This window comes from Crinia signifera, chromosome 2 (assembly GCF_055691185.1).
Source record: "Crinia signifera chromosome 2, ASM5569118v1, whole genome shotgun sequence".
In the NCBI taxonomy this organism is placed as follows: Eukaryota; Metazoa; Chordata; class Amphibia; order Anura; family Myobatrachidae; genus Crinia; species Crinia signifera.
In genome coordinates, this window is record NC_139218.1 from 24,493,129 (window position 1) to 24,514,590 (window position 21,462).

The 21,462-nt window shown below is 46.6% G+C and overlaps 2 protein-coding genes across 2 annotated transcripts; one reads left to right on the top strand and one right to left on the bottom strand.

Moving 5' to 3' along the window:
* Window positions 1-11,988, bottom strand: MTRF1 (mitochondrial translation release factor 1). The gene is made up of 10 exons (XM_083171765.1): window positions 11,902-11,988; window positions 8,717-9,141; window positions 6,237-6,319; window positions 5,062-5,143; window positions 4,609-4,716; window positions 3,511-3,683; window positions 3,295-3,412; window positions 2,440-2,576; window positions 1,350-1,448; window positions 1-860 (listed from the first exon to the last, which is right to left on the bottom strand). The coding sequence occupies exons 2-10, from the start codon at window positions 9,117-9,119 to the stop codon at window positions 741-743; spliced, it is 1,323 nt and encodes a 440-aa protein (XP_083027891.1). The 5' UTR covers window positions 9,120-9,141; window positions 11,902-11,988; the 3' UTR covers window positions 1-740.
* Window positions 11,989-12,062: 74 nt separating this feature from the next.
* Window positions 12,063-20,508, top strand: ATP5PO (ATP synthase peripheral stalk subunit OSCP). Its single transcript, XM_083171766.1, has 7 exons — window positions 12,063-12,210; window positions 14,053-14,103; window positions 14,349-14,459; window positions 17,721-17,850; window positions 17,953-18,065; window positions 19,956-20,042; window positions 20,332-20,508. Exons 1-7 carry the CDS (start codon window positions 12,181-12,183, stop codon window positions 20,443-20,445), a joined length of 636 nt encoding a protein of 211 aa, XP_083027892.1. The 5' UTR covers window positions 12,063-12,180; the 3' UTR covers window positions 20,446-20,508.
* The last annotated feature ends 954 nt before the right edge of the window (window positions 20,509-21,462 follow it).

A 21,462-nucleotide genomic window follows, 5' to 3' on the forward strand; every position in this document is an offset into this window, starting at 1 on the left:
GGCAGGAGCCGGAGTGTGTGAAACCAGCCTGTGGCTGGAGGGAGCAGGCTCAATGTAGCCAGCAAATAACATCCTCGTACACGCTGTGGACACTTTATTTGTAGATGTGCCAGTGTACGCAAATATCTCTTCGACCAATCACGCGTCAGCAGAACCATACATAAAACGTATGTAGATACATTCAAGAAGTCTTGCGATCGTCCAAACACCACTCGCTTAGACTTCCGGGGGGTAATGGAAGGTAGCCACGTATTAGAAAGAGGTCGCTCACCACCGAATTCCGGAGACGGGCGCTAACGTCACGTCGGACACCCGTCCCAAGCCAGCATCGCCACCCCTGCAGGTGAACGCCCGGCCTTTTTATGGGGACCCCATAATTCTCTGTAATCCTGCTCAGTGTGAGAGTAAGAAAATCTGAATTATTTTTTAGGAAGTGGCAGACCCTGACAGTGGAGGTGGAAGGACAAGGCCAAATCCGGGGAGGTGTATGTGCCGCAACAGAGGGCTTATCAGCAATGAACACCGGCCACTCACATACTGCAAAGGGGGAGATTTGGCCCAATCAGCAGTGCTCAGTAACTGACCCATCTCAGGGCCCCCCACAATTCCAGACAGAGAGTCTTCTCCCATCCCCACCTCCGCTGGTGAGTATAAAGCTCTGAACAGTCCGTGCTCAGGGGGGTCTTGTACTTGGTGACCCCATTCTGGCTTCTGTTGTCCAGCAAATGACACTTCGGGGGTCAAACATCTGTCACCCTGGAGGAATAGTTTTCAATGACCTCAAGAAGATCTTCTGCAGCAGCTGCCTGGTGGACTCTATCCATTAAATCATCCAATAGATCCTCTCCATCTAGGAAACCCTGTAAAAATAGAGAACAAAAATTGAAATCTTTTGCAAATTGATTTGCTTAATTGCCCCCATAGTGATCCCTGTATTTTATTTCATGATATATATATATATATATATATATATATATATATATATATATTTATTTATATAGTTAATTTAGCAATAAAAGGTGCAATCCAAATACGGTCAAATTAACAGTCCAGCTGCTTCCGCACATATAAAGTAACATTTTGTATATGCTTTATTCAGTGATGACTCCAGAGGCTGCAGAAAGGTTCAAAATTCAAATAGCGGAGCCACACCCACTGCCAGTGAGTCAGTTTGGAATGGCAGTTGGTGGCAGTGAGTGTGGCTCCCATATTTGACTTTTGAACCCTGCTGCAGACCCCTCCCCCCCCCTCCCTCTGGATCCGCCACTGGTTTTATTACAATATTCTGCTGTCTTTAGGCATTTATGAACATAAGGTTACACAGTCTGTAAGGCAGAAGAGATATATACCCTTAAATTACGGACGTCGTAGGATATTCTGTGGTCAGTCAATCGGTCCTGGGTGAAATTGTAAGTACGGATTCGGTCAGACTGATCTCGTGTCCCAACCTGCGTAGGAAGTAACACGGTAATACAGTAGAACCAATTTAACAATTAGTTTGTGTAGTTGCTAGGCTACCACAATTAATTACACAATTATATATAATTTCTTCTTATAGTAGGTTTAATATTATTTTGTCTATGGGGTATATTTAATCACAATCTGCATTTTTAATGCAGATGTGCTAAGCAAATTTGCTGGTGTCAAGATCTCCCATGGAGAACACATACACACGCAGAGATTTGTGCTAAGCAATTTTGCTTAAGCAAAAAAAGGCCGGGTAGTGGTTCAGAATGAGAGATTACGATCAGTATCTCTCATTCTGTACACACAGACAGATTTGCAGTCATTTGCTAAGCAATTTGACTAGATTGTGGCTGCATGCACTGACTTAGTTAGCAAGAGATATTTAATCTCTCGGATCATACACACAGAGAGATCTGTGCTTACTTTCTAAGCAATCTAGTCAGATTGCTTAGAAAATAGCACAAATTTGCTCCGTGTGTACACCCCTTAAGGAAGATCCCTCCAGAGTACATCTCAGAAATGCTTAATACTGTAATCTTCATTCTAGCATTCTTTACCTTTCAAAACCCCTGCCGTTCCTCTTTCCTGGCTTGCGTTGTCCCTCTCTGCTGTGTTGCTTCTATCACAGATTGGTCTGTATCTCCCTGCTAAAATACAGATCAGACTCTGCTAGAAGCACCACAGCAGAGAGTGACAATGCAAGCCAGAAAAAAGGAACGGCACAGATTTTGAAAGGTGCCGGGGGAATATCCCTCAAATATTTGATGATAAATAGGCCCCAAATAAACATTACAAAGATTGGGGCAAATGTATTAAGCCTGGTAAAGCGGAATGTGATAAAACGTTAGCCATGTTTGAAAAACGACAGTTTGGAGATGATTGGCTGGGGAGTGATCACATTCAGATATACAGATAGCACAAAGCAGGGCATTTACATCTGGACCTTCTGTCAGTATTATCTGCGTTCCCCACCTGCAGCTTCCTGGAGCTTTGCCTCTGGGACATCTCCCGCTGGACTGTCTGTTCGTGGAGTTTTGCTCTCAGCATCTTCATAGCTTTATCCTTGTTTAGAATCTGTGAGCGTTCTTGTTGGCACTCCACCGTTATCCCTACAGAGAGAGACCAGAGTACAGCAATGACCTGTGAGTGACTTTCAGAATGTACAGTGGTGTTGAGTGGGGTGGGGGTGGCTACTTTTTACCCGGGTCTGCTGGAAGAACCCCCTCCTCTGATGCATCACAGCCCCTCTCAGTGTCATGTCCGTGGCTAGGGACAGAGACAGACAGCTGCAGCGTCAGTCTTTCATTTCTATCCCTCTTCTTTATTTTTTCCACAGGAGCGTGGCCATGCCTCCTCCTGGAGGCCCCTCCCCCAGTTGACGGACATGTCCCCTCCATTTTCCCGGTGCCCAGCAGACCAGTCGGAGCCCCTGCGTACAGGGGTTACGGTCATAGGTGCATGCTGTTCAGCCACAGGTCCACAGCCGGTCACTGTACAGAACCCAGAGGGGATCCATATGATAAGTGGACAAAGTCTAGATCGACACCTAAAAGGTCTACATGCACTAGGTCAAAATCCAAAAAAAGTCGACATGATTTCTTCACCTTTTTTTTTTTTTCTTACTTTAATATCCATGTGGGATCTGACTGGGAGCGGATCACAGTGGTACCGGAGCGTGGCAACTGGCTCAAAGCATGGTGAGCGAACGCGCTACACTAACTGGGGGTCAGGCATTGACATGGACACCAAACAAAACGTGTCGACCACCCCGGCAGCAGAGCCCGTAATCCAGTGTCCAGTGGTATGTGTGAGAATGGCATGATGTACCTGTAGGTGAGTGGACAATCCTGACCGCACTGTCCGTTGTATTGACGTGCTGTCCCCCGGCCCCTTTGGCTCTGAACGTATCAATACGCAGATCTCTTGGATCAATTTTAATATCTACCTGCGCGAAAAGTAAAGGCCCGTTATTTTGTTTTCAACAGCTGACCCGTAAAGCGATCACATGACATCGGGCTACGTAATAGCGACTGACTACTGTACCTCATCAGGCTGCGGCAGCACAATGACAGCCATGGTCCCGGTGTGAATCCTCTGCATCCGGGAGGACAATCCAACCTGCGGGATCCGCTGCACCCGGTGAACTCCGCCTTCATATTTCAGACGCTTGTACACGCCGTCTCCTATGACACGCGCTGCTGCGTGATGAATGCCGCCTGCAACGTGACAGATGGGTTACATAGGATGTTGGCGCTACACCAGCAAGCACTTCCTGTACCCCAGATTAGCTGCGCGATGTCACCAAAATGATAAGACATGACTATTTATAGTGCTATATAGGCCCCCATCCGCTGGTCCGATTAGAACGGATCGGGCCGAGAAATTGGGTGAAAAGTGTGTTTGACATCCGATCCAATTGCGCGGTCCCGTGCGACTCGGACCCCCTCCCGAGAATGCGGAACAGGGTTGCGTGCAATACATCACGTCAGCACCGCATGTGAGCCTGCTGCTTGCTCAAGGGGGATCGGAAGGCCGTACACTGCTGAGACTTCTTGCAGCAAGGGATGACCACCTAAGGTGGCCATACACATGCAGATTTATCTTCAGAACTGTCTGGTTGGAACAAAAACATGGTTATGGATGAGAGCAAATGACAGTTGACCATTTGCTTGGAAATGCCGGAAAACTGGCAAACTGTCACTCATCCATAGCCATGTTTTTGTTCCAACCAGCCAGATCTGAAGATAAATCTTACTAGTGTATGGGCACCTTTAGACTGCACTAATAACTGGGGTGGTTAAATGATGTCTAGACTGGTAGCCGGCATTATTTGAACAGATGGCATAAGAATCCCAATGTATAGGTTTCCCTCATCAGCAAACAAGTCTTCTGGGTGCATCTCAGTTGGGTGCACACTATACTACATGCACCGTGAGCAATATCGGCTGACAATTGTCCTAGAATTTCCTGGAGTCCCGGACAAATGATATTGTGCCGCTACCAATAGTCATGACCGACAATATCGTTTAAAATGTCATCTAGTGTGTACCCAGCTTCAAAACGCTGTAAGAAAAGGACCCGTTACTGAGCATTAGGCTCCTTTAACTGTAGATAGGTCAGAAATTAACACAAAAACCTTACCAGTCTCATTGGCTGTGTAATTTATAAGTTCAAACGACCATCCCTTGTAATGGGCATAATTTCGGTACATGTCAAAAACCTCTGCTGTAAACTGCTGGCAAATGTCACCTGAAAGAAAGGAAGGGGGAGAAATCCCACTATAAGAAAGAACTGGATCTCATCATATTTGCTTTCAGATATCTGGGTTAATGTTTCTATGCTGATTTAACAGTGAATGTAAATTCACCCAACATTAATGCAACAGCACCACCCAGTGGCGAAAGTCAGCAATACAACGGAAAGTTGGGGCTTTTGTGGAATAACTCACTGAAAGATATCTTTAGAAATTTGCTTGAAAAAGCCAAAAGTATACGGGAACACAACAGCTTTAACCTGTGCCTTTATGTGGTCATACAAACAGGTATATAGGTTTTCGTTCTTGGCCTATAATTCTATTCTACACATCATACTGACCTCCTGTCGTCCGACCAGACACCACTTCCAGTATTGCATCGTTCTGGTCATATTTTTTGGGAGGCACAAGAATAGTTAACAGCTGAAAATAAACAGAGGAATGATGGTTACACATAGGGTTCGTCGTTAATGGTAATACATTGCAATATATGGCTATTTGCACTGTCAATAAAATATATGAAAATGTATCTGAAAGCCGATCCAATCAGAACACAGCTAGGGCATGTGTTTTAAGAATTAAAAAGGTCTATTGCACTAACACAAGTGAGATACAGCAGTGTACTGAATGCACCGCTAAACAGTCATCACCGTGTGCGGTGCGTGACACCCGCATTAAATCCCGTGCCGCGGTTACCTGAAAAATGGGCGAGGCCTAATTGAATGGGAGTGTCTGAATAGGGACCCAATTTTTGAGTTCTTTATTTATTAAATAAATTAACCAATTATCCTACCAGTATATTTTGGATAGGGGAAGTAAATCAGAGTACTTGGAGGAAACCCACGCAAGCACAGAGAGAATATACAAACTCCACACAGTTCGGGCCATGGTGGAAATTGAACCCATGACCTCAGCTCTGTGAGGCAGTAATGCTAACCATTACATTGTCCGGTGTTCAGCATCCCCAGATATGCCCGGAGATGTGCGTACTGCTGGCTCTTTATTTTTACCAGGAGCGTAGTGCAGCTGGAGACCATCACACTGCAGCACTGCGTTTCAGTCACTGCCACTCAAGAAGTCGTATTAATACGCCATAATCAGTGCAACGCATAACATACCATTCTAAAACCATGCACCTCACCAAGGAACAGGCTAATATGGTCTTCAGAGTTATATTCCAGGATAAATGTCAGAGCATGGGGTGCACAAAACCAGATATATGTGGTAAAAAGTTTATTTGTTCCCCTTTTAATATAAAACCCAGGAAGTGCACAGCTACATCCCGGATTGTACCTGGATAGTGTGTAGGCACCAACCAAAACCCGGGTATTTCAGCTATGTGTAAAAGGGTGGAATTGATGTTATCATTGTGATTATGTTACAAGTTGTCCATAGGTTAGGTTGGTGTTCTGAACTTTTATCAAATATGCCTGTTCCTATCAATAATAAGCTTATACAATGCCCTGAGTACAGTGCAGCTTTGCAATAGACTAGAATTAGGCAGAGATGGAGTCACCTTCTCACGTAGATTATTAATACTTTCGTTCATTGCTTCCTGTTCTTCCTGCAAAAGCTGATTATCCTCCGGTGAGGTCAGGCCTGTAGGAAAGCCAAAAGCCGTTACTGCTTAGATATAGGATCATTGCTAATATTCTACATCATGCATGTCCAAACTGTGGTCCTCCAGCTGTTGTGAAACTACACATCCCAGCATGCCTTGCCATAGTTTTAGCATTCCCTAATAGCAAAATTGTGGCAAGGAATGATGGGACTTGTAGTTTCACAACAGCTGGAGGGCCGCAGTTTGGACAGACATGCCTGCTCTACAGAGATAAAGCACTATAAAATATTACAGATCCCAACGAGGCTGTAGTTCGCTTCTTATTCCAGCTCCTGCTTCTTATTTAAAACATTCATTTTTGCAAGAGTTAATGAATCCTGGGCCACAAATTTGACACCTGAAATCAACAGAGGTCACTAGCATATGACCCGCATGTATTTTGCCTGGCCCAACGCTGGTTTGGGAAGGAAATTTGTTGGCAAATTGGGCACATGCACCATATTTAACCATTTTGAATAATACCCCTTTTACACCACCTCAAAACCCCGGGTCTTCGGCGGGTCAGACCCGGGTCAGAGGCGGGTCAGAGACGGTGTAAATGTGTCACGCCGTGTCCCTTTACATGGGATTTCTACCCAGGTCCTGACCTGGGTAGAACACGGCTAGGACCTGGGTAGAGGGTAGTGTAAATGGGTACGCCGGGTTGGATGACCCGGCTCCCATTTACATCAATGGGGGACGTACAACCTGCGGACCACAGCGTCCGCAGGTTGGACGGGGGGGGGGGGCCCACACAGCCCGCGCTGCTGTCTGCTATACCCTGCAGACAGCAGCGACGGCAGCGGAGGAGGTGAATGGATGCCTGTGTGCGGCATCCATTCACCTCCCGGACAACGGCTGGGGGTAGCCCAGCAGCTTACCTTGGTGCTGGACTGCCCCCAGCACGGCGATCGGTGTATCCAGCGGGGATCACCGCGGTTCCAGCGCTTGGAGATGATGTCATCTCCAAGCGCCGCCTCCGTCTACACTGCGGGTGGGCACCACAGTGTAAATCCCGGATCTGACCAGGCTTGGATCCTTCTTCCAAATGCCGGGTCGGATCCGGGATTTTTGGTGTAAAAGGGGTATAAGTAGCTGTAGTTTTACAAGGGTTAACGTGTCTTGGGTCACAAATTTGACACCTGAAATCAACAGAGGGGGGATCACTTCCATATGAACCAAGTGTATTTTGTCTGTCCCAACGCTGGTTTGGGCATCAAATACACTGGCAAAGTGGGCACAAGCACCATATTATAATTTACCATTTTGAATAAGTAGCCGCAAGGGTTAACGAGTCTTGGGCTACAAATTTGACATTTGTGGTCCAAGACTCAAATCCCAGTTATGTTAAACGAACTAGTTGCACTTCTTTAATAAACTGTAATAATTGATATGGATGTAACTTCTTACTTCTATGTATTGAAAAACGACTTAACAAAATTATTTGACAATTGTAATACATTCTAAATAAAAAATGTAATAATTCTTAGGAGCAGAGTGAATTGTGTCGGGTGCTCATAGCACCTATCTAAAGTGAACTGGAGCTATTCGATTAGGTTGAACGAACAGGCCCCGCGGCTGCACTTAGAGCATAATTCAGGTTTGTTAGCAAAGCAAAACAAACAGACAACTGGGCAAAACCCTGCTGCACTGCTGGTGGGGCAGATGTAACGTGCAGAAAGAGCTAGATTTGGGTGAGGTGCGTTCAAACTGAAATCTAAATTGCATTTTAAAATAAAGCAGCCAAAATATAGGCCCTTATTCAGATCCGATCGCAGTACAAATTTGTTCTGAAAATGGGCAAAACCATGTGCACTGCAGGTGGGGCAGATGTAACATGTATAGAGACTTACGTTTGTGAGTTATTTTGTTTCTGCGCAGGGTAAATACTGGCTGCATTATTTTCAACACACCCCACTGAAATCTAACTCTCTGTGCATATGGTACATCTGCCCCACCTGCGGTGCAGCATGGTTTTGCCCTTTTTGAGAACAAATTTTTACTGCGATCAGACCTGCATAAGGGCCATAGTCCTCTCATATCCCTGCACGTTACATTAGCCACATCTGTAGGGCCACGTACTTTTGCCCAGTTGTGTGCTTTTTTTGCTGTGCTAACAAAGCAGTACCAACTAGTTCATGCTGGGAGGTTTCCGCATTCAATGGGCAGAGATTGATAAATCATTTCGTAGGCATTTGTTAAACGATGTGACTGGCTTTGTCAGGAGATGACGCTTCTCATAGTACAATAGAAGATAACAGACAAATCTTAAAGTTATATTAAATTAATACAAAAAAAAATAAAAAAAAGGTTAAAAGCTTCCAGACAAAAAACGAAAGAGGCCGAAGTCACAGGAACGAATGGGCAAAGGCTGCAGTGATAGGTTCAGGGCTTACCGACAAACATGGCTTCCAGCTCCCTGACTTCCTCTTCCGCCTCCTGGATCTGGCTGAGGAGGACTTGGAGAGAAGACAGATCGGCATGACGCTGGCCGAGGTCCCTGCGCTCCTCCTCTTTTAGAGTAAGATTTAGCAGGGCGCCCAGATCTCTGTGCTCTTTCGTTAAGGACTGTAAGTAATTCTGCAGCAGGTCATTTTGCCACAGGAAAGTAACTCCATGGGAGCATGGTCTCCTTGGCTGAGGTCCATAGGGACTAACGGACAGACATGGACTTCTCCTGGCCAGCGATGCAAGGGACCCCTGATTTGTAATGACATTAGTACATAGCCTGTGTGGTGTCCATGAATGAAAACCAGCGATGCAGCTTCTGTACAGTGCAGACATTCGGAGGCCCTTCATGGCACCATCTCTGATCTCTCTCCTGAAATCAATGAATAAATACAAATTATTACCCAATGCTTACACACGAGCGGCCTTGCCGGGATTAGAACTGACCATCGCCGGTTAATGGTTTCAAACCATTGATGGCAAACCAGGCGGCCATGTGGGCGCCTCCTCTGTGCCGTACATTAGACTTTGGTGCTGTATCAGTCTGGTATGGGTCATAGGTCAACACCTGAAAAAGGTCAAAATAGTCGACATGGAAAAGGTCAACATGACTTTTCCCGTTTTAATTGGTGTCTATGTCTACATGGACACCATATATAAGTGTACCGCTTTGCCCGCCACGCTCCGGGCACACTATAATAGTCTAATATGTCCAGTTGGATGGTAAAGTATGAAAAACACGGTACTTGTTTCCTAGCACGGCCACACCGATTTACATCGGGGTGGTCGTGTCGGAAAAATCGGGTCGATCGCATCGCATGCGATTTGGTCGCATGCGATGCGATCGACGCGACCGACCGATTTTTGACCCGTTTTTTTTTTTGATGAAATGTAAATCGGGTCCCTGGGACCCGATTTTACATTGGATTCAGTGTAAAAATATTCCCAACCCCCCCCCCCAAATTTAATGGCGTACACCCCACTCCACGATAGACGCCAACCCGAAGCGTGGCGAGCGCAGCGAGCCCGCGAGGGGCGGCGGTGCGCGTCCTCCGACCTTTTCATTCCCCTACTATCCACGTCGGCGTGGAGTTGAGAATAGAATAGTGTGGCGAGCGCAGCGAGCCACCGAGCCCGAAGCGTGGCGAGCGCAGCGAGCCCCGCGAGGGGACGCGGATACCTTCACAGGTAAACGCGTCCCTTTGCGGGCTTCACAGGTGTCCGTGTCGCCACGGACACCTGTGAAGCCCGCGAAGGGACGCGTATAACTGTGAAGGTATCCGCGTCCGCTCGCCACACTATTCTATTCTCAACTCCACGCCGACGTGGATAGTAGGGGAATGAAAAGGTCGGAGGACGCGCACCGCCGCCGCTCGCCACGCTTCGGGTTGGCGTCTATCGTGGGGTGACGACGGGGACATCTATAATGTGAAATGGGTCATATTGGCCCATTTCACATTTTTCACATTTTTTTCACTATTTCAATGTAAAAAAAATTTTTTACATTGAACACGATGGAAAAATCGGGGGCATCGCGTCGTGACCATTGTTAATGGTCACGACCGACGCGATGCCCCCGATATTTTACCTTTCCCGACAAGATTTCAATGTTAAAATATTTTTTAACATTGAAGCCTATGGGGAAATCGCGGGCATCGCGTCGGTCGCGTCGGGACCATTGTTAATGGTCCCGACCGACGCGATGCCCCCGATATTTTATCCTAGCCGGCCAAATGGACCTGATTTCAAAGGAAATCGGGTCCATCGGGGTAATCGTGTACCTTAACTTAAGGTACACGATTACTCCAGATTGTGGCCGTGCTAGGAAACAAGTACCAAAAACACTTCTTTCAATTTTTTTTAAACTCATGTCGACCTTTTAAATGTCAACCAATTGCTGGTGTTGACCTTTTTGACCATGTCAACGTAAGGTATGTTGACCTTTTTAGTGTGTCGACCTGCCAACCCCATCTATAACCTCCAATATCTTAAGGGCAGAAATTGGTACAAATTCAGAAAGGAGGCTTGGCCACAGGTAAAGGGGGCGGGGCAACACCCCCTTTCAATGGACAGTTGGAGACCCAGAAACCCGGTACAAAGTCTTTGTGGCCAGCACAGGCCATAACAACTGGTACTATTGGAGGGTATGCATACCCGTGTCAGTCTACTGTACATGCGCAGGTCTCCGGGTGTAACGTTCCCAGTCATTACTGCCTAAACCTCTGGGAAAATGTATTGTTTCCAGTCATTTCGGCTGCTGCACCACCGACGGTATATGGTCACTAGGTAGACATTGAAGCAGTCGACATACATTTGGTCGACCACTGAAGGCTCAAAATGTCGACATGGATTTACATCGACTGGGTCATTAAGGTGACACAAAGATTGGGTCGACATGGGGGAAGGTCGACAAGGTTTTTCTTTCACCCGATATGCTGTATTTCATTCCCTACCATCCCGCAGGGATGGGGAACCTTCGGCTCTCCAGATGTGGTTGAACTACACATCCCAGCATGCACTGCAACAGTTTTGCTATTTGGCCATACTGAAACTGTTGCAGTGCATGCTGGGATGTGTAGTTCAACCACATCTGGAGAGCCGAAGGTTCCCCATCCCTGAATGGAGGGAGGGAGAATAGAATAGTGTGCTGAGCGTAGCGAGGCACCATGTCTGAAGCATGGCGAGTGCAGCGAGCCATGCGAGGGGACGTGGTGCACTGATACGGTGTCCATGTCGACTGTGTCGAAATTCGGGACAAATTTAAAAAAAAAAAACAATGTCGACCTTCCCCATGTGGATTTAATGCTTGTGTCAACCTAATGACCTGTCAACCTAAAGCCATGTCGACCTTTTGAGTGTCAACCTAATTATATGGATGCAGGATGGGCAGTTGTGCACCAACATCCCCCCTCCCCCCCCCATTTGCATCCATTTCATAGACAAACATACACAGGGATCTGTGACTGTAACCATGATACTGCTGGGGTTTCATACATCAGTGATACATGAGTTACATAGGCTTGCCAGTGCACTGTTGACATGCAGGCATGTACAGTGTGGGTGACAGGGGCTGAATAGCAGCGGGTGTATGGGGCTATCCCAGCCCCCTGCACACACACACTGCAGCACTCACCTCTCCTCCTGAGGTCACAGCACGAGCACACACACACGCTGTCTACATCTACTTTCTTAAATCTTTACTGAGCATGCGCAACCGGCACCAGTTTTAGAAAAAATGGTGTGGTTGGAGGGATTATAGAGCATGCGCAGTAATCCCGCCCAGCGGACTACATTACCCGGAAGACACCGCGGCACGCCTGACGTCTTTTAGGCACGTAATGCCGCAGGACGTGCTGTGACTGGTGGGAGGTGCCGGTGTGACTGTGACCTAGAGCAGCGGGCGGAGGAGAAGATGGCAGCGGCCGGCAGAATCTCCCTCAAGGTATAACCGGGGTTGGGGGTCGTTATGGACGCAGGAGGTGCGGTACTGGGCTGCCGCCTGCGTGTCCCCGCATCCACCGGGATTGGCAATATACTGTGTGGTGCGCAGACTGTGCTGCTGCTGCTGCTCTGCATGTCCCACGCTGTCATTGCTCTCTGCCGGCCTGTGCACTGCTAATATTATTATTATAGGATGAAAGTAATTGCCTGTGTGTGCAGTATGAATGGAAACCTTGTGTGCCAGGGGTGTAACTAGAGATTTGTGGGCCCCATAGCAAAAGTTTATAAGGGCCCTTCTATACTAACCAATAGTGATAAATGAATATAACACATGTAACTTACACAGGAAATATGCCCCCCTTCAGCTCTGGGCCCCATAGCCGCTGCACCTATGGTAGTTACGCCCTTGCTGTCTGGTCATTATGAAGACACATGCGGGAGCAGACTAAAAGGGTTCTGCCTGCCTATAGACCAGGTGCTGTCTGTCATGTGAACCGGTTGTGACACCAGTTGGACATGTGTTAAAAACCCCAGGTCGAACGTAAAATTTTGGGGAATAATAGGTATTAGGCTCACCCTGTGTGCCCATTTATTTATTTATTTACAGTTTCTTATATAGCACAGCAGATTCCGTTGCGCTTTACAATAGTAGACCGTGATAAAACAAACTGGGTAACAGACAGACTTGGAGGTTAGAGGGCCCTGCTGCAAGCTTACAATCTATAGGGACATAGCACGCTTATGGTAGATCCAGGCCCACTGGCTTTTGTTTGCAGACCCATAGGTATGTGTACAGGTATCTGTGAGATCAGGACACAAGTGGGGCAAGATGAGGTGCACTGGCTCTCAAGGACCAATACTTTGTAGCGCGCAATGGGTGACCTTCGGTGTTCTGGTATCTTACAGCCTACATCATTATCCGTTATTTGTATGGCAACACATATTCCCTAGGGACTTAACATAGTCTTATGTAATATGTCAAATTGTCCTCTGCCCCATTGGAACGTACTGTCTAAATTCCCTGATCTGCGTGTCCTTTTCTGAAATTCAATTATGTTAACCAGAATAACTGATATACTGACACATACAAACTCCACACATTTCAGACATTGGTGGGAATCAGACCTAAGTACCTAGTGCTATAGGCAATTCTAACCACTGTGCAGTCCCAAAAAAGATTGGTGTCTGAATGTCCTTCACGAAGAACTTCATGCTATAGTAATGGGTAATCACACATGATACCCTTAGAACACCCTGCAAATAAATGGTCTCCTTTTCCAGTCAATAATATTCACCTTGACCTGTAGCCAGTGTCGGGCTGAGAAACTACTGAAGGATTCCCATTGAAACTACAGTCCGTGTGCTTGTACCTCCTATATCCTTCATACGACCCATCGTGCGTGTTGCTTCCCAGTGCTTTGGGTTACTAACTGTGCGTCTGCTCGGTTCTACCTGTGATCTCGCTGCTCTTGGTCAGATTGTGACATCTGACCTGTGCAATGAATAATAGTTTTACAAATTAACCACTCTGGTAACAAAGCAACAAGGATCGGTCGTGGGTGAGCTGCGGGGTTCCGTGGAAGCCTGTTGTGTCTGTGGCTGATGACTGCACATCGGCAGATAGTATTAATGTTACAGGCATGTCTGATAAGAGAGACTCTGTTTCTATTGGGTTTTTCATGACTGGCAATCATTTTGGGGCCATATACACAGATAACGGCCCAGCTTGCTGATCTCAATGACCAGTATGAATGGTTATAGGCATATAGAATTAGTATTATGTCTGTGCCTGTTACAGGTCATGGTTCTGCTTGTTGGAATAACTGCTGAATTTCTGTTCTAGGTGCGCTCCTTCAGCACCAGTGTGTCCAGACCAGTCGCCAAGCTGGTCAGGGTAAGTCACAGATCTGGGGTCAGGTTTCTACGACTAAACCCTACCCTTCTATACAAAACCAGGTTTCTCTGGTTCTACAATACAAAATCACCCAGATTGTCCAATCACAGAATGGGAAAACTTAGATTTGTGCAGTGGTCATTAGGTTGAATAATCATTCTTATCTGGGGTGTGCCGCTCACATGGGTCCCCCACAAGAAGAAAGTTATTGACTAATAATTCCCTTTCTCCGTGTTCCCCTCCAGCCCCCTATTCAGGTGTTTGGTCTGGAAGGCCGCTATTCCACAGCTCTCTACTCCGCGGCTTCCAAGGAGAAGAAACTAGATCAGGTGGAGAAGGACCTGACCAGGGTATCGGTGAGTAACTGGCTGCTTGCAGTCCTGTATGAGGGTGGGACATTACAGCTAGATGTACGATGCATCAAGGGGAGAAGGAAAGACTAGGCTTGTCGTTATTGTGGTGCACCGTAAGGAGGTATTTTATATAAAATATAACTTTTATTCAATTATTCACTTAAAAAGCGACATATAAAACCAAAGACATACAAGATAGACAATTAACACAAGTTTTAAAATTGAGGAAAAGATTCCTCACTTAAGGCCCCCATACACTAGCCGATTTTAGTCAGATTTCGGCCAGATCAGTCCGGATCTGGCCGAAATCGGACCAAAATCGGCTAGTTTTGATGTCCCCTCAGATCCGATACGCGGTCCGTGCGCATCGGATCTGCATCGGGTGGTCGGACCTGCTGCACGTCCGACCACCCGACTTTGGACCTAGTGGGGCGGCGCGGCGGTGGAGGAAGCAGGGGGGGCTGAGGACGCTGCGGGGGACACAGGCGGCATAGAGCCGGGCAGGGGGGAGCCGGGAGCTGTCAGTACTGAATAAAAAAAAAAAGCCCATACAATGATGGATGGCCTGTGATTGGCTGAGCGCTCTCTCAGCCAGTCAGCAATTGGCTGAGAGAGCGCTCAGCCAATCACAGGCCACCCATTCATTGTATAGGCTTTTTTTTCTAGCACTGACAGCTCCCGGCTCCCTCTGCCCGGCTCTATGCCGCCTGTGTCCCCCGCAGCTCCCACCAGCAGCCCTGCTCTGTAGCCGCTGCCCCCCCCCCCCCCCCCCCCCCCCCCCCCCCCCCCCCGGGTTTTTTACATGTGATAAATCGAGACGATTTATCACATGTAAATAATGGCACATCAAGTGCCAATCTAATCAAGCTCCCCCGGGACTAATCCTCTAATTGCTAGGGTACTCCAACACTAGTTGTTTTAAATATGGTTATAGTGGGGAGATATAGTGATCTGATAGGTCTAGGTCTGCCGAGTTTTAGGAGGCAGTATTACATGTGTGCTAGATGGCAGTATAACTGTCTGGAGGGTAATCAGCTGGTGTGGTGAATATATCACCTTATCAATTCACAGGTGCCACACAGCTGACCTTCCAACAGACTGAGTTATAGATAAATTGGGATCTCTGATTCATCTATAACTCAGTCTGTTGGAAGCTCAGCTGGGTGGCACCTGTGAATTGATAAGGTGATATATTCACCACACCAGCTGATTACCCTCCAGACAGTTATATCATCACCTAACACTACTATCACCCATACAGAGAGACCATTAGCATTTAACCCCTCTGATGCTAATTCATTCTATGTGCACCATGAATATGCTACAAAAATTTGGAATCTCTTGATTTATCTATAACTCAGTTGGAAGGTCAGCTGGGTGGCACCTGTGAATTGAAAAGGTGATCTATTCACCACACCAGCTGATTACCCTCCAGACAGTTATACTGCCATCTAGCACACATGTTATACCCCTTTTACACCGCCGAAAAGTCCGGGTCAGCGGGCGGGTCAGAACCCGGATCTTCGGCGGTGTAAATCCCGAACGCCGTGTCCCTTTACACGGGGACTTCTACCCAGGTCCTGACCTGGGTAGAACACGGCTAGGACCTGGGTAGAGGGCGGTGTAAATGGGAACGCCGGGTCGGATGACCCGGCTCCATTTACATGAATGGGGAACGTCCAACCTGCGGTCCGCAGGTTGGACGGATTGTCAGTCTGACACTGACAGCCGGCGCTGCTGTCTGCTATACTCTGCAGACAGCAGCGGGGGAGGGAGGTGAACGGATGCCTGTGTGCGGGCATCCATTCACCTCCTGTCCAATGGCGGGGGATGCGCGCGGGGACTGGGGGCAGCCTAGCAGCTTACCTTAGTGCTGGGCTGCCCCCAGCAGCGTCCGGGTACGGCGGCGTCGATCGGCGCTTGAAGATGACATTGCGCTGTCATCTTCAAGCGCCGGGAAGGGGCGGGAGGGGGTGCGGGCGTTAAGCCCGTCCGGTGTAAATGCCCCTAAACGCCGGGTCGCACCCTGCTTCAACCAGGGTCCAAAAAGCGGGTGCGACCCGTCGTTTGGTCTAAAAGGGGTATAATACTGCCTCTAAAAACTCGGCAGACCTAGACCCTATCAGATCACTATATCTCCTCACTATAACCGTATTTAAAACAACTAGTGTTGGAGTACCCTAGCAATTAGAGGATTAGTACTCATTATTGTAACTTAAAGGCTACTCAGATATAACACTATCACATGGGTAGAATTCATTGATCTGTTCAGGTCTGCAGACTACTCCCTATATAGTATGACGCACTGCTGTGACAAACAAAAACCACAGGATACTGTGACATTGGGGTCTCACTACGTGAGGAATCTTTTCCTCAATTTTAAAAGCTTTTGTGTTAATGTCTATTTTGTATGTCTTTGGTTTTATATGTCGCTTTTTAAGTGAATAATTGAATAAAAGTTATATTTTATATAAAATACCTCCTTACGGTGCACCACAATAACGACAAGCCTAGTCTTTCCTTCTCCTCTTGATGTATTCAAATTTCTTGTCAAAGGGTAGCACACCCCGCCAATATCACTGATTTTAAGTGTTATAAATACTGGGGGCCTCTTCTGATATTTACATTATCAGTACCTAGTGCGACGAGCCAACTTTGTCTTTTTAGATGTACGATGCACAGACATGCCAATCCTTATATACTGTGGCCCTCTTTATTATATCTATTTATTTTGTATTTCTTGCTGGTTTTTGTCTGATACAAATATAACATTTGCTAGTTTTAGTAATATCTCCTGGTTATGTTCATGTGTTCTTAAGATAGATGTACGGTACTAATCCCCCATTTAGTGCGGTTGGGGGGTGCTATACACCCCTGTCTATATTGGTGCTGCAAGATGCTAGGTATTAGTGAATTGTCTGTTGCACAGACTATCCTGACACCTGCAGATATCTATTTCAACAGCTGTGTCGTTACCCAGTTACCACAGCAGGGACAGCTCTGACCCTGGATGTGGCAGCTGCCACCCCTGGGCTGCATAGGAGATCTTGTGATAATGATTTTGCACTTGCCCAGTGAGGCGGGGAGAGGACGCATCAGCAGGTATCGCCGGACGAGGATATTCTCACTGCTGGCTCCTGTGCACAGTGGATGGTATCCTATGTGCTGCACCAGTAATGCAGCCACAGCCTCAGGCGGCTCCTTTCTTACTGATATATTATCTAGCAGTGTAGTCATTCACTAACCTCTCATTTTCTCTTCTAGACCCTCCTTAAGGATCCCAAACTAAATGCCATTATTACAGACCCCCACATCAAGTACGCTGTGAAACAGAAGACTGTCACTGATCTCCTGGCGAAGGAGAAGTTCACCCCAGTTACCAACAACTTTGTCAGTGAGTGCCAGTGTCTCCCATTTTCTGTCACATCAGACAGCTATTTACATAGTGGGGAGTGTATTCACACACATGGTGCTAATTGTCTCCTCTGACCTACAGATCTGCTGGCTTCCAACGGTCGTTTGCGCTTTACTGCTGATATCATTGCCTCATTCACCAAGATAATGAGCGCGCATCGGGGAGAGGTGGTGTGCTCTGTCACGTCCGCTTCAGTAAGTGAGATGGAGTATTGTTCTGGTGACGGGTCGTGGCAGAATTGTGGTTCACTCTGCAGTATGCTGGGAACGGTACCTCTGACTTGGACATGATTGTAAACTTAAACTTGCGTTATTAAAATCGCCACTGACTTGGGTTTCTATGGCTCCGTTGACTTTAGTGAATGAAATCATACAGACCAAGGTTAAGCTTCAAAAGTGATCAAATGGAGAGTGATAACCAACCAATTAGCTCATGTCTGACGTTTTTCAAACAGTCTGTGACATGGCAGGTAGGAGCTGATTGGCTGGCTGTTTATCACTCTCCATTTTATCACTTTTGAAGCTTGGTGCATCTGGCCCTAATCCGTTCTTCTATGAAAGTGACAGATTACAGGACCAAACTTTTATGAACATATTTTGGCCATCAGAACTCTAGTTGCACTTTTGTGTGACCCACAAAACCAGATGTCTAATGCTAATTACACATCAGACCAACTTTCCCTCCAAGGTTGCTTGGATGGAATAAAAATCTGGTGCTGGATGGGAGCAAAATGTAATATTCACTTCAGAAATTTGCTCCCAAAATCTGGAAAAGCACAAAAAACTGTCGCTCAGACACGGCACTGTAGTTGAACCTGTTTGATTTAAACAATTTGGATGTTTTTGCCCATTTCCCTGGGTTTGTGGGCACATTTCTGATTGTCCTTTGCTCCCATCCAGTACCAGATTTTTATTCCATCCAAGAAACTAGTCGGATGGTTGGAGGAAAGTTGGTCTGATGTGTGGCCAGCATTATGCTCGCCTCAGGGGTTATCCCTATTATACCGGATTCTTTGAGCATGCAATATTAACCCAGCACTGTGCTTCAGCACAAGGACACTGTCCTGCCATGAACACGGTGACTGTAGGTATAACGCTATGGTGATTCAGGGCTAGTGAACTTGTGACCATAAGCAGCAATGTGAATGATGAATACAGTGCTAGCGGCAAGCCTGCAGACTGAAGGATCTAGAACTGCGTAAGGGCAGCATCGCTTTCTGGGAGTGTCCAGACCACAGGCCAGACCTGCACATCAGGGAAGGATCATCAAATTGCTGCAAAGTAAGAGATTGGGGAAACAAATCCTTTTCCTAATTGCAGTGGAATTGTAATAGTAGTATGATTTGCTTAGTGTAGGCATTTGTGTCTATCGTGACACTCCAAGCGCTATTTTGGGGATATGCGCTCCTAGTTCGTAAATTAAGAGATGCCAGTGACGCCTAAGGGTGGGATTTGGGGTTAATCACCTCTATATGTAAGTGTTCATTAACTTGGTTTATTTCTGACTAGGTCGTTCCGTTCCACTGTCAGCCATGTTGAACTGTAGCGTACTCTGGCAACACGGCTGTCACATGGGCTTGGAGGCTATTGATCAGCACTTACTGAGTGGGCTCTGACTGAAGGTGCCCATACACGTTACAATTATTGTATACAATATTGCATCTCATCCGATCTCGGTTTTGCGATTACATCAGATGAGATGAGATCTAGTACAAAAAGTACGTGCTGCACATACTTTTTGTACTAGATCTCATCTCATCTGATGTCATCGCAAAACCGAGATCGGATGAGATGCGATATTGTATACAATATTGTATACAATAATTGTAACGTGTATGGGCACCTTTAGGGGTTATTCTAGTTCACTTGCAAAGGCACAATCACTGTCTAACTAGAATAACCCCTTAGATAGGGTTCCTACTCCACAAACTAGGGACAAAACCTCCTTTTTAACATGTTCTGATTAAAAATGGTTACTGTTCCTTGCTGCAGGAATGATTGCATTACCGGACTCCTGTAATCCAGTCTCCACTGGTTCCCTGTACACTTGCACCTGTGCCTGACTTATATTCACTTGCTTTTCAGCCTCTGGATGAAGCAAGTCTAACAGAACTGAAATCTGCCCTCACCGGCTTCCTTGCAAAGGGAGAATCTCTGAAACTGGAGACCAAGGTAAGGGTTGTACACTGGTTCTCGCACAATAGGCAGACCAGAAACGCGTCCCCCTGTACCGGACTCACTTGATGGCTTTTTATTTCCTCAAGTGTCTGGTATTCGATATTGCTCATTACTGCAGTTTTCAACTAAAATAAATGGGGGACCTCACACATTTTGACTTGATGGCTTTTTATTTTATCAGTGGCCTGATCATTCCAGCAGTTTTAGACTAATGCATTGTTATAGAGTGTATATTAGATTATAGGCTTGTGTGCGTTACTACATGTTGTGTTTTGTATTGCAGACTGACCCCACACTCCTTGGAGGAATGGTTGTCAGCATTGGGGAGAAATACATCGACATGTCCACAAAAACCAAGATTGAGAAACTGAGAAAGATAATGAGGGATACTGCGTAAGTGTCTCCACCGCAGCCTGTAATCTCCGATCACTCAATAAACCGTATTACCGCGTGTTATGTAGCCCGGCTCCTTCCCTTTTATTCTTAGTTCAGTACCGTCAAGTATGCTGCTTGTTTGCTGTCTCAATGTCTATAGGAAATATACATTGTCTGGTATACAGGATATTACAGATCACAGGATCGACTTGAGTAATGCCCCAAACACAGGTACCAATTCTGATCACCGCTGAGATCCGCGACCGCAGGGACCCAGCATTGGCAAGTGCATGCCGATGGTGGGGGCGGGTAGCTTGGCCTTTCTTAAGGATGCACTCCATCATCTGTACATATACAGACAGTACAGGAGCGTGCATCATTTGCCATTCATTGTGTTACGATGTTGCTCAAAGGCCAAAATGAGCAATAGTCTTCATTATATTACCCAGTGTGTGTGTGTGTGTGTGCGTGCACCTACTACTGCAGTAGATGCTGCAGGTTGGCTGAACTCTAAATAGGTTGCTCGTGAGAAATCCCTGTCACTTCCTGAACTGTTTTTTTTTTTTTTTTCTATAATGGGGCAGTTGGTACCTAGACTTGCTGCCCTGTCCAGCTACTGTGTTTCCTGTTTGGATTGTAATTCCTCTATACCCATCGCGGTGACACCAGTATAAATGCTAGATGCTCATATGCTTTCTGTGAAACCTCTGACCATGTTAAGCAGAGCTTCTCATTGTACTCCAGAAAACAGGGGTTTTAAACATGGGGCTGCTGAGGAACTACACATTCTATTTAGGAGAAAGAAGGGAAAGACTCCTTTTCCCCACAAGTATGAACTACACATCCTAGCATGCCCTGACACAGTTTTACTATTAGGACATGCTGGTATGTGCAGTTCCACAGCAGCTGGATGAGTATCCCTGCACAAGAAGCTGCAGAGTCCACTTTTTCTGCAGTGGTGCGTCTTGCAGAGTTTTTGGGAACTCTGTCATATTGGTCTGATATTACTGCATCAGGGATGTCCAGAATTCACTCAAAT